The 17,239-nt window shown below is 37.6% G+C and overlaps 1 protein-coding gene across 4 annotated transcripts in view; it reads left to right on the forward strand.

The window, feature by feature from the left end:
• Positions 1-17,239, forward strand: part of LOC131429255 (polypeptide N-acetylgalactosaminyltransferase 5) — a 131,156-nt gene that overhangs the window by 41,567 nt on the left and 72,350 nt on the right. For all 4 annotated transcript variants that reach the window (XM_058593308.1, XM_058593306.1, XM_058593307.1 and 1 more), the window contains one exon: positions 8,289-9,229. In XM_058593308.1, coding sequence (XP_058449291.1) covers positions 9,050-9,229 — 180 coding nt within the window. In that variant the 5' untranslated portion in view covers positions 8,289-9,049. The remainder of the gene's footprint in view (positions 1-8,288; positions 9,230-17,239) is intronic.

Raw genomic sequence — 17,239 nt, forward strand, 5'->3', positions numbered from 1 at the left:
TTTTACTCGCGAAATATTTGATCTATTTGAAGGATTTTTAAGGACACTGGGAGGCATGCGATAGGAGCTTGAAAGCACTTAGTTCAGTCACATTTTGACTAATTGTTTGTTCGAATCCGAGAAGAACGGTTCACAAGGTCCTTCAGAACTATTAAGTTCTAAGGGAACTGAGATGTTTTGTCCATGTCCATTTGCTGAACCTGAAACTCATATCGGGCTCGCTCGCGTCTCTTGTTTTATGCATAGCTTACTCAGTTTCATGAAAATTGGGTGTCAATTTTGGTTTCCTGTGTCAGTTTTCTCAAGCAAAAACGACTTAAGCCAATTCTGATGTATGTTGCTAATGTTAGATCAAATAGGATTTATGAATTTATTGTTTATCTAGACTGATAACATTAACTTAAAAATATTTTGGATTTGAATGTGTCTTTGTTCACAGTAGAATCGAACAGATGATACACTCTATTGAAGTGATATCAGCAAACATCCGTTCTTCGCTGATATCTTCCCGGAACGTTGATATGAATCCTTGCTAGAAGCCTGAGGTAGTCGAGGTTATTATTAAGCAAATCAAAAACTAAAAGTCGTTGATGAAATACTCGCCTGTTTTGCAGCGTTGGTAAATTGATGAGAGGTTACGTGGTAACTAAAGCCGATTCAGCCAAAAAAGTCTTCGAAGCGCGAATTGGACGAAACGTTTCTGTACTCATTCGATCCGATCGATGTAAACGTTGTGACATGGAGCCCAGATAACAACTTCGTTTTCTAGTGAATAGAGTCGTTAAAGTCTTTAAAGTTACGTTTGATGAGTCCCAGGACGGCGTAAGTTTTGGCAACAATCATCGAAAATTATTCGGTGATGCGTCTCGAAAATTATTACTAAATCATTTACAGAAGAGTCTCGTTTGACAGAATTCGCCATCATTGAGTATCAAAATAAAGTTGGAGCTCGTGAAAATGTTATGGTATTACGTTTATTAACATTAACACTTATGCCGTTTCCATCACACCAATATATGACACATTCAAGGTCCATTTGTAGCGCACAACTATCTACAAGGCTTGTGATAATTCGGTAAATTTTTAGATCTTCGACATATATTACCTTAACCGACGACAGTTCATTGCAAAGATCATTCAAGAATAGCACAAACAGAAGTGGTTCGAGATGACTTCCCTGGGGAAGACCTGATGTTATGATGAACACAGTCGAAAGCTTTAGAAAGATCAAAATACGCCGATTCAACTTGTCGTTTTTCAAGCTTATCAATCAGATTAGCAACGTATCGCATTAGGTTCGTAGTAGTAGACCGCTTTCTTAAAAAACCATGCTGATCGGTTCTGAGCATGTGTTTTAACATGTGTTCACATTATACAACGGTAGGCTTCTCAGGTACGTTTCTTACAAAGGTGATGTGTGTCATTACTTAACACGCTTTTTAAAGAAAAACGTGTTTAATCCACCTAGCAGTGAGATGATACCTTTTTTTATCATTCCGCATGTGTTTTTTGCATGAATGTTTTTTAATGTTTAAGTTTTCATGACATTATTTTAATGACCGTCGTTTTAAGCGACAATTTGAGATTTTAATCACACATTACTCTGTAATGTCGAAACTGCAAATCGGATCGAATTTGAATCTAAAAGTGTGATAATCGATTAAACATGCCATGATATACCCATACTTCGCTCTTCGCAACAACAACCTCCTCAGAATGCCTTTACGCCGCACTAATTATCGAATCAATGGCGCCATCATTGGATTGCAACGTTCTTTCAATTCTGTTTCGACGGGATTCGATTTTCATGTCCCGCGCAGTCGAATTAAAACTAGTTTTTTAAATATACTTAGAAATAATCATTAGGACCATATTTTGTCTGTTGATTATGTATATTAGTTAAATAAATAAATAGATATGTCGATGTACAGGGTCCGGCACTCGAAGTGTAACCAATTAAAAAGGCCATAAATTCAGTTTGAAAATTACTTTTACTTAATTCAAAGTACAAAATGTGTAAAAATAATACAAAATTCAGAATCAATTCACTTTTGCTCGATATGACCACCTTTTTCCTTGATTATGGCCTTGAGACGGTCAAAAAACGAATCGCAAGTTGCCGAATGTGACTTGCAGGTATTTAGGCCCACTCGCGGACAATAACTTTTTTCAGCGCCTCGAGACTGGTGTATCTTTTAGTTCGGACTTTGCTCTCCAAAATGGCCCAAAGAGAATAATCCATTGGATTCGCATCTGGTGAATTCGAGAGCCATTGTGTGGACGTGATGAAGTTCGGAACGTTGTTTTTCAGCCATTCTTGGTTCACTCGAGCTTTGTGAGACGGTGCCGAGTCCTGCTGAAACGTCCATGGTCTGCCACCGAAATGTTTGTCTGCCCACGGCTTCAAAGCAACCTCCAGAATACTTTCCCGATAATATGTCGCATTTACCTTGACGCCAGGCTCGATGAAAACGATTGGAGAGCGCCCATCTGCGGTTACAGCGGCCCAAACCATTATCTGTTGCGGGTGCTGCCTCCTGGTGGCCAATCGATGACTCAAATTCTCGTATGAACGGTCGGTCAAGTAAACCCTATCGTTTTGAGAGTTTACGAATTGCTCAATTGGAAAAATTTTCTCGACAGAAAATACAATGTTCGGAAATTGACCGCTTTCGGCCAAACGAAGCAACTCCTTCGCTCTCTCAAGTCTAACTTGTTCCTGCTTCGGTGTGAGATCATGCGCCTTTTGGATCTTGTAAGGCTTGACCTTCAGATCATTTTTCAGTATGCGGCGGATGCTACGGTCGGATATTTTCAGTTCTTTTGCCATTTGATTGGCACTTCGTCGAGGATTTCGTTCAAGTCGCTTCTTCAATTTTTGAACCATCTCACGTGACGTTGCAGTCTTTTGATGACCACCTCCATGACGTTTTGCGATGCTACCAGTATTATTGTAACGAGTTATGGTGCGATAAACAAAAACTTTATTAACTTTAAGGTGTTTGAGCTCACGAACAATCGCTGGTTGTGATTTTCCATCTAAATATAAAGCAATCACACTATTACGTTTAAAATCCATCACTGATTTTTTTTTCGCGTTCACTTTTGGCAAAATGCTTTCTTGCGCTTGTAAACAATACAACTCCGAACTGTCATTTAGCAAATTTCTAGAGAGCTGATGCCCGTGCGTCAGCTGCGCGAGCGGTCTGAAGTTGGTTACACTTCGAGTGCCGGACCCTGTAAGTTCCATTTTAAAGTTTTTCGTCATTATTTAGGATACTTCCAGAGCTGGTATTCAGGAACCAGTATAACCAAAACCAATTCGTATGGCCATATGATGAATAAATTACAACAGTTTTGAGTCCAACTTTGAAGCTTTTCGGGATTGTCATCTTCTATATCGGTTTGAATTTCAAAAATTCATCATCATGTCATTCGAGAATCGGAAGTCATAATTGGATAAAATTAATTAATTTTGTGTGGGACTATAAGTCCATTTTAATTTGAATTTTTGTTTCTGAAATTCGATTAGGCTTCTTTTGAGAAAACGATTGAGCTTTGAGAAACGATGTTATACTGGAACCGGAATTCTAAAATCGGTATGGCCAAAGTCAGATAAATTCACCTGAGTAGCTGTATAGTTTACATTTGTCTCAAAATGTTTGAAAATCAGTGTAGACATCTTTGAGAAATCAGCACGAATTAAATTTTTAGGTGCCTTCTGAATCAAAAACTGAATACCACTAAAACTGAAAAAAGTTTATTTGGTTATCGACTATTCAAATCTGCTAACCCTATAAACCTGATTAATTTATGTGAAATAGACATTTTTACACCAATCACCCTGTATCCCCTAAACCGGAAGTTGGATCTGACTGAATAGCATGATGTTTTACAGAATCTTTAAACTTTTCATTTGAATCTTAGATGATTCTAAGATTTCATTTGAATCTTAGATCGGTTCAGCCATCTACGAGAAAAATGAGTTACACAATTTTGATTTCGTTTCACATATCATCCTGTAGTTCCGGAACCAGAGGTCGGAACCAAACATAATTTAGGAACTTTGTTTGGAAGCCTACGAATTTTCATATGCATCTGAATTTGTAGAAAAGAAATTTTCCGAGAAAATTGAGTGAAATTATTTGTCACACACGCATTTGCTGAACTCGACGAACTGATTCGAATGGTATATGGATGTTATGTTCTTCCACCATTTATTGCTGTAAGTAGTTTAAAACAATATAATTTAAACAAATTCTGCCATCATCTGGTTTATATATGTCATATTCGAACGATTATGTTGCCAAAAACGAGCCGTGCTAAAATCGGTCCGAGGCTAAATGTCATGAAAAAGGATGCTGTACACAGTCTTTTTGGTACTTAGAAACAAATGTATGTAACAGTATAAAAAATCGTGTTTTATGTTGCTCCCAAGCATTGCTTTGCCAAAAAGCGCTCAAAACTTCTACTGCTGGAATAGGGGAAAAAGTCGTTTACACAAAAATTTTGATATCTCCGTTAAAAATGGACGGATTTCAACAATCTATGGCTTGTTGGATAGGTATTACCGTGCGGAATCTAAGTCTGAAAACATATTCTGTTTCCAAGGTCAATTGTAACAGTCACAGTCAAAAAACATAAAAAATTTGACATAAAACTTCGTATAACTCAAAAAGTAAACATCCGATCTCAAAACCATTCAATAGCGTTTTGGGTGAATGGGAGACCCACCTTTTGCGACTAGTTTGACCAAAATCGGTCCAGCCATCTCTGAGATCTCGACCTCTTAGTTGACAACACACATACAGACACAAACACACACGGACATTTGTTCAGTTCGTCGAGCTGAATCGATTGGTATATGTCATGCGGCCCTCCTAAAGTTTGAGCGAATTCTATACCTATTTTATATATATATATATATATATATATATATATATATATATATATATATATATATATATATATATATATATATATATATATATATATATATATATATATATATATATATATATATATATATATATATATATAAGGTAAAACGAGAATAAATAAAGTAAAGTATAGGGTGAATTTTTGCTAGTATATTTTGGCAACACAGATCACGTGTGAATCGTGTCTTGTCTCAACTCAACTTGTTCAGTTTGGTCAATAAATTAATCATGAGTCGACTTTCGAATTTTACTATTAAAATTAATGCTCGGTTAAGAGATTACTAGATCCACTTTTTTATCGAAAAATTGTGTTCAGCTATCATTGATCCCAAAAAAGTCACTGTTTGGTTTGGATTATGAACCGGTGGCATCATCGGGCCGTACTTCTTCAAAGATGAAGATGGGCGGAACATTACTATAAATAGCGAGTGCTACCGTGTGACGATTTTTTGCCTAAAATGGAAAAATTGGACATGCCTGACATGTTTTGGTTTCAACAAGACGGTGCCACATCCCACACGGCACGCGAAATCTCCAAATGACCAAATTGAAAGCCGCTTTCGGTGAACATTTTATCTCAAGTTTTGGGCCTGTAAATTGGCCGCCAAGATCGAGTGATTTAACATTTGATTGATCAAGTGAAGCCTTTGGACTATTTCTTGTGGGACCATGGTAAGACTTATGTAAGGATAAACCAGCAATAATTGACGCACTGAAAGCCAATATTGAAGAATTTATTCTTGAAATACATGTCGGCCTGTAGAGAGAGTCTGCCAAAATTGGACCTTGCGCATGGACCGTCTAAAGTGGTGCCGCGGCCAACATTTGCATAAAATCCCCTTAAAACATTCGATTATATTGATTCTCAAATTTTATATGATATTTTTTTTGGTAAATCAAATCCGATAACTCTTATGAAATCACCCTTTAGGTGCATTCAAGTCGAGAAACGTGGAGCCGAAAACACGATGCGTTCAATGGCTACAAATTGATGTTCTAATTAGTCAGTCAATTCTAATACCGTTTTCGTTTTTGAACCTAGACGCGGGCGACTCTGACTCCGAGTAAAACGAACACGTGGTACGCGCCCTAAACAACAACTCATGAAAAAAGAAAAAATAAACAAACTCGCATGGATGCGTAGTGCGACCCTAGACAATTTTCAGAGCGAAACTACGCGATTGGTGTCCGATTTAGAGCGACCCCAGATTGCTAAAATAAACATCTCAAAAGTTGTTTGGACGACTCTGGGTCAGCTCTCGGGCTGCTCTGATCAATAAACGAAAACGGTATAAAGCTTGTTTCAGATGCCTATATTTCAGTTATTTATTATTGAATTCAAGATCTATTTTTATACAAATGTAGCGTTTTCTTCATGCTTTTAAGAAGAAATACGGATAAAATTATTCGTCACGGTTTCGAAGGAATTCTCGAATTTTTCCTGTAACACGGCTCATTAGGCGGCGCACACCTTCTTCGTCCATCATTTTAGCTATCTTATTCCACCAGGTCGTCATCTGATTAATGTCTTGGACAACCTTTCTCTTGAGTCTCCTCTTCATGATTGCCTAGTATTTCTCAATAGGGTGGAACTGGGGGCAGTTGGGTGGGTTAAGGTTTTTCGGAACAAACTGGACCCCATTTCTCTGCATACCATTCTTGAACGACTTTGCTGTAATGACAGCTTGCCAAATCTGGCCAAAACATTACGGGATGGTCGTGGGATCGAATGAACGGGAAAAATCGTTTTTGGAGACACTCGTTTTGGTATAGTTCCGATGTCATTGTCTTATTTGTAACGAAATCTTTCGTTTTTTTACTACAGCTGCAAATGCACTGCCAAATCATAAATTTTCTTGCATATTTGCCGGCAAAAACAAATTTAAATTTAACTGGAAGAACCCCCCGAGCCTTTGCCAAGTAAAATTTTTGATCTGGGATTTGCTCGAAGTCAGCCTTGACATAGGTATCATCGTCCATCAGAAGACACCCGTCGAATTTGGTCAGCACCTGGTCATATAGTTTCCGAGCACGAATTTTGACCACACTATTCTGTTTTATGGTCCGATTTGGCTGTTTGCTAGCTCGATACGACTTGAATCCTTCCCGGAGTCGAGTCCTTACGGTACTATGGGCAGCACCGAATTTTCTGACCAAATCAGAGTCCGACAGATTAGGATTTCTCTTAATAGTCTTCAAAATCTTACAACGCAGTTTCCGGTCGACGGTTCCATTCCGACGATTGGCTTAAGGTTTCCGAATCGTCGTCAATGTTTCCTTATACCGTTTGATGACACGCCATACGGTATTACTGGGCAATTTCAGCTGTTAGCTAGCCTAGATGCAGACCACAAAGGATTTTCCAAATAACTGTGCACATTTTTTCCCTTCTTTCGGCTTCCATGTTGATTGTTTACAAAGTTCGACCACGGAAAAAACGACCATACAATTTGAAACATCTTGTTTGCCGAATTCACAAATTTGGAGGTCGTTTTCAGAAGAATACGCGCGATATCTCGCTCACAGTATGCCTCGAAGGTAATAATGGATTGCATATATTAACGCTGAAGGGGATTGGAATTGCTATAAATGTATTTGCATGCAAGATTTTGATTTGATGAAACAATATTCAAAAGTATTTTCATGTTGAGTCTTCTCATATTCTCACAACAGTAAGCACGTTTCGTCTGCAACTCAGTGTATAAGCAGTTCGATTAGCAGTTCAACTTAAAATAAACAAAACTTCGAAGAAGTTTCAGCATACTAGTATATCATAATCGTGTACATAACACCAAATAGCAGGTTTTTACAAAACACCTAGTAGTTCGAGTGCATGATAAATTTTGATCTGTTGGAATACTTTTTCAATTAATACTTCCTTGATTAATCTATCGTGTCGTTGGCATGTAGGTAAATTCTTGCGAACGTACGTAAACATGAATTTTATCGAACTTAAATAAACAGGTCAGACTAACTGAATGTACGCACACGCGACAAAACGAGCACAAATATATAGTAGAACAAATACTAAGACGACATTCATGAAAAAAATAATCGACCGAATGCTCATATGCCAGGGAATATTGGCACTACGCTCGGGGGTAGTGAACTAATGTGCATACATTACAAAATCAACGGACGTTCAAGCGTATACTTGTACCCAAACCAGTAATAAACTGGTGATGGAACCAAGTACATCTCTAGTGTCTCATTTTATTGATGGTCTCGGTTCAGTCAGTGTTCAAGTGGGTGAAGTAGCCCATCAATTGTTCTTGATAAACCATTTTATAATCAAAATACCGACTAAAACTGCTTATTAAACGTACATATTTGTTCTATCTTTTACAGGTTTTAAAGTCAATGTCTGCGCAGTGTAACGTTGGGCTACAACGAAGCCACGAGCTCTAAGCTTGTCAACACTTTACATCGTTGATGTACATCCGCTGAACAACAATGATTATTAAAGTTGTTGATTTTCGCCAGGAAAACTGTTGCTAGTCAATCAGCCGTTCCTCAAAATATGTAGGTTGACGGAACCGGGCAATAGCTACTGGAATTTGCCGCGAACGCGTGTGATATGCTTATTTGGTTTTACACAGTCTTTTAGTTTTTCCTACAACCTGCCGCCGTCATATATGGTAGTAGTTGATGCATTCATCAGGTTTTTCGTGTTTTTGTTTCTCGGTAGTGTGTTGTTAGGCTCAGTGTGAATAATTCATGGAAACCAAATATTTGCTTTGTGGTTGGAGTCGCTGTCGGGCACGGCCTACACAACGACAGTGAAAGTCCTTCTCGGTTCACGTTCGAGCGTTCATTCCGTTATGCGAAGAAGCTCGTACGCCAGTGCAAAAAGTAGTGTGATGTGTTGATGAAATTCAATTCGTTTTTACCGCCAGTAACCGGAAGCGTTCCGCTGTACAGCTAACAGTGGCTCGTGTCTGACTGTACGGTAAAGTAAGCGTTGTGTTGCAGCATTGCAGTGCGGAAGTGAGGAATCCTACCCATTCCGCGTTAGTCGGTTGCGGTGTGGAAGAGCTGCGAAAAAAATAGCAACAACTCCATTACTCGGCTGAACGCTAGCGGACCTGCTTTTGTAGCTTCGGCGGAAAATGACCAACATCAACTATTCAAGAATGTTTCGTGGCAAAATTCGTACCAACACTTGCCGGATTGTGCTGTTAACTTCGTTGGTGTGGCTGCTCATCGATGTGATACTGATAATGAACTACGCCGATTGTCTTGGTGGATCGACCTGGCTCTGTAAACGACCCGGAGAGTATGATGTTGAGGTAAGTCGATCAATGCATTAATAATTAACTGTTCACACATACTCAAATTTTACTTTGAATCGACAACAACAAATCATATGTATTTCTCGAACGACACCCAGATCAAGTTTATGCACATATCATCAACCTAAATTTTGATAGTATGTCTAACATTAGCACCACCGCATTTCTTGTGGATCTCTTCAACTTGTGGGTGCCACAACATACGGTACTAGTACAAAGCATCTCAACACTGCACCCCAACCTCTCTATCTCTCTCTTTCTCTCTACTTGACTGGTTTACTTGCGGAAACCCCACTGCTAGAGTTGATATCTATGCTAACCAGATGTTTTCGTGCATTCTCGCCATAAGCTAATGGAAGCATCGTCGGCAAAACCCTCAAGTGTAATGTAGGGCGCCTCTTCTATGCAAATATCCATAAGCATTCGCGTTGCCAATGGAATTCAACAACAGTAACAGTACCGTTCAGCAGGTTTGAGCATTGCACTCGGTTTTGCATAGCGTACCTGGCACTAACTGAAGCAAACGCACATATCCGTATTTTTTGGAACGCCACTGTTGCAATGTAACCTAGATTATCAGTTTACTTCGGGCCTCTTGGCGCATTCTCCCGGTTAACTCCCAAAAACAACGGAGCCTGAACTATTTGTCTAGTGTTCAGAAACTAAACTGCAAACTCGATCGGTACAAAATTGCATCCTACCATATTTTTACTACGTTTTCATGCGTCACATTCCACTGCAAATATTTGCCTTGTCTGGCAAAAAAAATCATGGTTAAACACGATGTTGCCTGCACAAACAACTGCGTGATATTTTAACATTTTCTCATTGGTGACATTTGAAACGTGCGATTTTGGTTTGAAGATTTGAGCCGTTCTCTTTTTATGGTTATTCGGAAGGTGTGCTGCGTTCAACGTTGAGCTTCTTAAATGCAGATGATCTGCAAGTTTTAGTGGTTGTCGTCGATGCTAAATGCAATTTATGCTTTTCTCGTAAAGAAAAGCAATGCAATGACAGTGAAAACCGACTGTTGTTTTCTATTTACACGGCTAACTACAAATTTTGCTCGAACTGTTCAGACTCGGTATCTATATTTTACAAATGCCTGCGAGCGAACCTTGAAGAGGACACAAGATACAGCGTCATGTTAGCAAACCTTGAAAAGGACACTTTTTTATAGACTGAAATAAGCATGATGCTATGAGAAAAGTGAGTTTACAAAAACAGCACGTTTGAAAACGTGACTCGTATGTTTACCGCTTGATGTACGTTGTTTAAATGTAAATTTGACAGATAATATTATGTACTTTTTTAACGAGTATTTTTGATTTAGAAAAAAATTATTAGCATACCTGCATTTAATACTACAATATGATCCCACTACTAGGAAAACAAACTTGATGTTTTAAAACATTTTCTCACATCAAATTTTTATTCTTTGTTATCGCTCCCGCGTCACGCTCAAGGTATTTGGAATGTTCGACGTAAACAAATTGAACTTAGTAAATTGATTGTATACAACTAGCAATCGTTGTAACAACTTTTCCGAATATTAATGTGAAGTTGTGCAGCTTTCAACTTACGAACAATGACTTTTTCTGAACAATTAGCTCATATTTTAAAACTGCAATGTTTTTTCTCGATACATCTTCATCAAATCATTCTATTAAATCTCAATTTAGTTACTACTGGAATACCGGTTTCAAAAGATTAATTAATACGCCTTGATATCCGTCCTACTTGTTTCGAGTGTAATGTTGTAATTCGAGTGTTATGTATAATATTGTAATTCAAAGTCGGTAATAATTTTATGACCTTTGACCGTATCTAAAACTTAAACGATAGGAAAAAACCTCTTCCTTATCCACCTAGCTGTGTAATAATACCTTTTTTCAAACAGTTTTATTAAAACATATTTATTATCCAGATTGATTCAGGGAGTTCACAAAGTGTGAAGTGTGCTTCAGCGCTTACATCGCATATTCGGCAACATTCCAGAAGCCGAATGTATCAGCAATAATACATTTGAACTTGATCATGGACAAATCTGAAAAAATGCTATTTGTCGATTACGTCACTTATACTATTATATTTCCAAAACCAGAAGTGTTAGTCATATGATCATCAAACGTGATCCATTATCTAATAGTACTTGTCAAATAAGTTTAAGACTCTTGAAATCGGTTCTTTGATCTCCGTGAAAATTGAGTGTATAGAAAATGCGTGGTTTGTCGGTTGCGTCACTTCTACGATTATATCTCCTGGAACTGGATGTGTCAACCATGTGATCTTCGAAACAGAAATTCTCCGATCTCGTCGAGTTGTGTTGAATGGTATATAACACTAGGGGTCTCCAAAGCTCCGATCAAAAGTCGGTTTCTCCAGCAATTCTACAATCTTTCTATAGAGAAGGCAAAAATAAAATCAAATGTAAAACATATATCAATGAAAATAGATTGAATATTGTGAGATTGTAACGATCAGTGAAAATATTATAGTTGGGAATTGTAAAACCTTCTGGAAGCAGTAAAGCGTGATTTGGTCGATACTTTGCTGGCAACTTGTATGGTTTCAATTCCCAGTTCCTGCCCTGTTCATAGAATCAGAAAGTTATGAAACCACAAGATTAAAATCGCCATGGTCGAAAAAGAAATCAATTTCATTTCTTACGTTTCATCTACCTCGTGAGTCCGAAGCCGAAACGTAAAAATCAGAAATCATGTGCATTTTGTATAAACCGGTTAACCACGAGGTACCAAAACTATTAGACTACCATTATATATTGTTGGTCAGAAAATCGTCAAATGTTTTCGTTCGGCCTGTCAGGAGAGACATTCAACTTCAGTATAAAAAAGTGTTTTGCATGTAACAGCTGATTAACGCCTTATGGTGAACCACGATGTGGCATGATCGATATTCGTGTAATGGAAATTGATGACTCATACGAAATACTTGAAAAAAATTATGTTTAAACGATTTTTAGGCTTTAGTTAAAATTTGTCATCTCTGGATTTATTTTCTCTGTACTTGAAAATTGTCCTGTTCAGACGCAGGTGTTTCACATTTCGATTCTCATTTTCAGTACCCATTTGAATTGACACAAAAAACACCGTTTTTTTTTTAATGTAACATACCTAGTGTAGTGATAATGTCATTCTTTTGTTATTTGAATAGTACTATCATAAAACAACATTTTCTCCGTAGGGCTAATTTTTGACACATTCCGATTCCGATAATTCACAAAGCCATCTACGAGAAAATTTTTCGGATATTGCTATTTGTCGGTTACGTCACTTTTAACTATTATATCCCTGGAATCTGACGTGTCAGTCATTAGATATTCGAGTCACATATACCTTTATATCTCCGAAACAAGTTGTGTCCACCGTTTTATCTAACAATGACCTTAGCTGCTTCCAAACGAGCCAAAAATTATCTAAATCGGTTCTGCCATCTTCAGTCGCATTTTTCATTTTTTTGAGAAAAAATAGAAACGGGCATTTCTATGAGATGTCAATAGGACTCACAAAATTGAAAAAGTTGTCGACGACCGTTTTCAGGGAGTATTTGAGTTCCTTCTTTGAGGACAAAAAGTTATGTATGTCCATATGACAATTTGTTGTACCATGGCCGAAGCCATGGCAATGACAATATTGTGTTAGGTTCGCTGTGCCATCACGCCGTTTGTAATTTTCCCCCCGAACTGAGATTTTCACTTACACTTCCGGAAAGAACGACGAAAGCTTTGTACAAAATTCTTTGAAATTGCAAGCAAAGATTGTTGTTATTTTTTCAGAGTGGTAAACGTCCAATTTTGAAATTGTTGTTTCTTATTGATTTATTTTCAATCATACACACTTAAAAAAACCTTGTGATTTTACATCTTATTATATGCACATAAATGGAGCGTCGCAGTTCACGCAAATTTACGTCGAAGAACATTTAATATTGTGTCTAAAATTCCATGCATGAAATTCGTTGAAATAAAAAAAGAATACTGATATCAGCCGCCGCGACTTGCACCGCGAATCATTGGATCGCAAGTACGTCTGTTAATCGACTGAGCCATAGAAGCATACATCTGCTTGGTTGGTAAAAGGTACATTTAAATTCATACAGTCGCACCTGCTAGCAGAAGGCAAGTTACAGTCGAAACCACTAAAATTCAAGCTATTCTAACATTAAGTCATTACAAATAAAATTTTCCGTCATTTGACAAACTAGGTCTTTATGAATTACATCGTATGAGGAATTAAGTCACCTGTAAAATTCAAATTTTTTTAGAGTGTATATATACCTGTTCTCTACGTCCCTTAGATATGCTTCATTGTTTACATATGTATACTTTGGAAAGGGAATAGAATTGCTGGAAAAACTAACCTTCGAAATGACCCTCGGAGATCATAGTGTATGTATATGCGTATGTGTATGCACTTTTCAAAGATTTTTTAATCGCTCTATTTTTTCGGAGATGGATGAACCGATTTCAAGAAGTTTAGGTTCGTTTGATAGTCATTATTGGACGATTGATCGAGTTAGAAGATCAAATGACTGACGAGCGACAAAACGCGTTGTTTTTTACCGCTCAATTTTCTCAGAGATGGCTGAGCCGATTTTTACGAACCTAGATTCGTTTGAAAGCTACTATTGAGTTGTGGATCTAGATCGAAAATCAAATGGATGGCACTTCCTGAGATATAATTTTATAAGTGACGTAAACGACAGAACGCGTTGTTTTCTTATCGATCAACTTTCTCAGAGATGGCTGAACCGATTTTAACAAACTTAGGTTCGTTTGATAGCTACTATTGAATAGTGGATCAAGTTCGAGAATCAAGTGGCTGGCACTTCCGATTCCGGAGATATAATGATATAAGTGACGTAAGCGGCAAAACGCGTTGTTTTTTGTACCGTTCAATCTTCTCAGAGGTGACTGAGCCGATTTCAACAGCCTAAGCTAGTTCGGAGGCTACTTTTGAACTGTGGATCAAGTTTGGAGATTAAATGGCTGATAATTCCGGCTCAGGAGATATCATGGTATAAGTGACGTAACCGACAATTCTCAATGTTTTTCAATGCAACAAAATTTCTCGGAGACGAAAGAATTGATTTCGAAAGACTTAGGCTCGTTTGAAAACTACTTTTAGGTTATTTGATAAGCTCACAACACTAATGGCAGAGGATAGAATCTTAGAAATGTTTTAATAAGACTATTTAAATGGCAAGAGAAAGGCATTATCACACCATAGTTGGACACTTATGAACTTAAGTTCACATTTGCCTCATTACAAACAACCGTCCTACAACCAATAGAAAAGTAGCTAGCCACTCCCACTACACAAAGCAAAATAGTTTCAGGTCGAGTTTTGGATATTTAACGATCCATAACCAGGTGGAAACTGAAAAAAAATTCAATTTTTTTCCACCCAACATCATATTGACTTTAAACGATTATTGTTCATTTGACCGACGCACAACTCTAAATATGTTCTTCCTGTACTAAACACTCACCACGACGATTGGATAATGGTCGGTTTAGGTACATCATTTCTTCGAAGGTAACATCATTAGCGCTGTAACTAATGTAGCATTATCGGAAGGCAAGACGCACATGCACGGAACGTTTACCTTAGTAGTATAATTGACGCATAATGTCTATAATGGGCACAACCCTGTTATGCCTATTAGTGCCGGACAGCTCGTCGGGGTTTTTTCCCTTTTTACACTTTAGTTTTCAGACATTTGAAAGTGCAATGAAAATACAATAAACATGATCGACTGTGAGCTCGACTAGGTCAACTGGAACTGTGATAGTGTGTATCAAGGCACTGAACTTCTAACTCCCAGGAAAACGAACTGCTAGCGTCCAAAAGATTGCATTATATAATTAGATTAATTAACAAACAGACCATGTATAAATAAAGATGGTATGTAATATGTCAGATACATGAAACAAAACTGACAGCTCTAGGCCAGATCGAGGCAATCTTAGAGTTTAACGACGAATCAGTTTCGAGTCTGAACCAATTTGGAATATAGAAAACATTCCAATAAATAACTACTAACTAACTACTTCTACTAACTGAACAGTGCGGATTCTAATTCAGTTATAAGTCGCAATAGTCGCAGAAGCAATAATTGTTTTTCCTTGTCATTTGGACCCCACAATCGTCCAACAAGATTTATAACTCGTCATTGAAGCTTAAATGTGATCATTTGGAAAGTGTAATTTTTGAAAAGCTTGCTGTAGAATATGTTTCAAAGTTCTCTTTTTTCATGTGACTCGCATGATGCACAACTCGACCTCAGCCACAGATAATATCTCGAGTACTATTTCGATTAAGTCAGTTTCAATTAAATTTAACAGCTCTTTTCCATACTAACCACAGAATAAATATATAAAATTCCACGTCCAGGTTATTTAGTGTACAAAACTGAGGCAAACCCATGCAACGTTGATGTGGCAGCTGATGTCACATTAACATTTCATTCCGTAAATTTCATTTTCTACTCAGTTCCTTTCAGTAACTTCGTTCTCAGAAGAGCAAATTCAATAGCGTCGAGGTTGTAAAACATTTGCCATTCAAATGCCATATTTAATTTATATCTCGTGGAGTGCGCTCGCTAGCAGGGGAGACGAAATTAAAAGCATTACAACCGCGAATGGTAATTGGGAAGAGCATAAACTCTAAGAAAAACTGTGCATATCTAAAAATGATTCAACCGCTGGAGCAAAGACATATATGTCAAATTAACTTGTACGGTTCCACCTGTAAGGAACATAGTCGATTGCAAATTAGTGCAAATTTGGAAGATTCTTCATCATTTTTCCGGATCGCCGAGATTCATGCACCATTCGAATCCGTTCGTCTTCTTTTTTTCCGAAAAAACGTAAGATATTATTTTTTCTTTCCAAATACATGCTGTTTCGAGTATCGCTTGTAAAAGTCGTCCATCGACTAAGTTCGTCGAATTCGGAATCTAATTCCGTGTGTTTTTTTTTGTGTTTCTCATATAAGAAGGCTACACAATCACTCTGAAACCTGACTTTTGAACCGAGAAGTATATACCATTCGACTCAGTCCGTTAAAACCAGATTTTTTTCTAATCAACGTTACTACTTCGAGCTCAAAACCCGGAGTTACGGGTTGTTTTGTACGGTCTGTTATGAAAAGTTCATACACGACGGGTATAAATAAACTTTAAATTAATAATTAATTCATACACGTCTCTACAAAATTGGTATGGATAAGGTCCCAATTGCTGTAGGTCTTAATCATTTATAACCAATTGAAATCTCCGACATTTGGCTCCAGTGGCCGAAATGGAATTCATATCGATTTTTCTGAGAGAGTTTGATCAATTTTCACAAATCGAAAAATAATTATGCGTCATCGATTGCAAAAATGAGATAAAACCTACCGAAGGCCGCATCAAATTTTATCCACTTGTAGATTTTAGTAATCGAATTAACAGTGGCGTCGCGTCCTCATGTGCACCTCGTGCACTGCACAACCACGTCAAATAAAAGGAATTAACTACAGCCCCATCCTCATTCGATTTTTTTTATATTCTCTATTTATTCGATGAAAACATGTCGGAAGGCACCGAATATAAAATAATGAGCAATTTTATCCACAACACTATATGCACAATATGCTCCCTAAGCTACAGCCAAAAGACGTTTTCATATCGCATTGGCGTGGCGCTGTGAATTGGAGCACTTTGCCTTGTGTACCGAAATTGCGTGTATTTACACACTTATCGCTGTGGTGTCTTTTCCGTGCACATGAGCTACTCACATATTTAACAAGAAAAGGAATCACCTAACTCAGCTCTGAGATTTGTTGTTCTCTCTGTTACGTTTGGCTCTGTCAGAACCTGTATGCACGCCTTCATTAAAAGCTTCAGTAGATTATGCTTATGTCAGTAGAAAACGAATTGCTGTTTCAGTTTCAACGTCGAAGCGGTTTTATTGATGAAGTTTTTGACCAGTGGCGTCTTTCA

This window comes from Malaya genurostris, chromosome 2, assembly GCF_030247185.1.
Source record: "Malaya genurostris strain Urasoe2022 chromosome 2, Malgen_1.1, whole genome shotgun sequence".
NCBI lineage: Eukaryota > Metazoa > Arthropoda > Insecta > Diptera > Culicidae > Malaya > Malaya genurostris.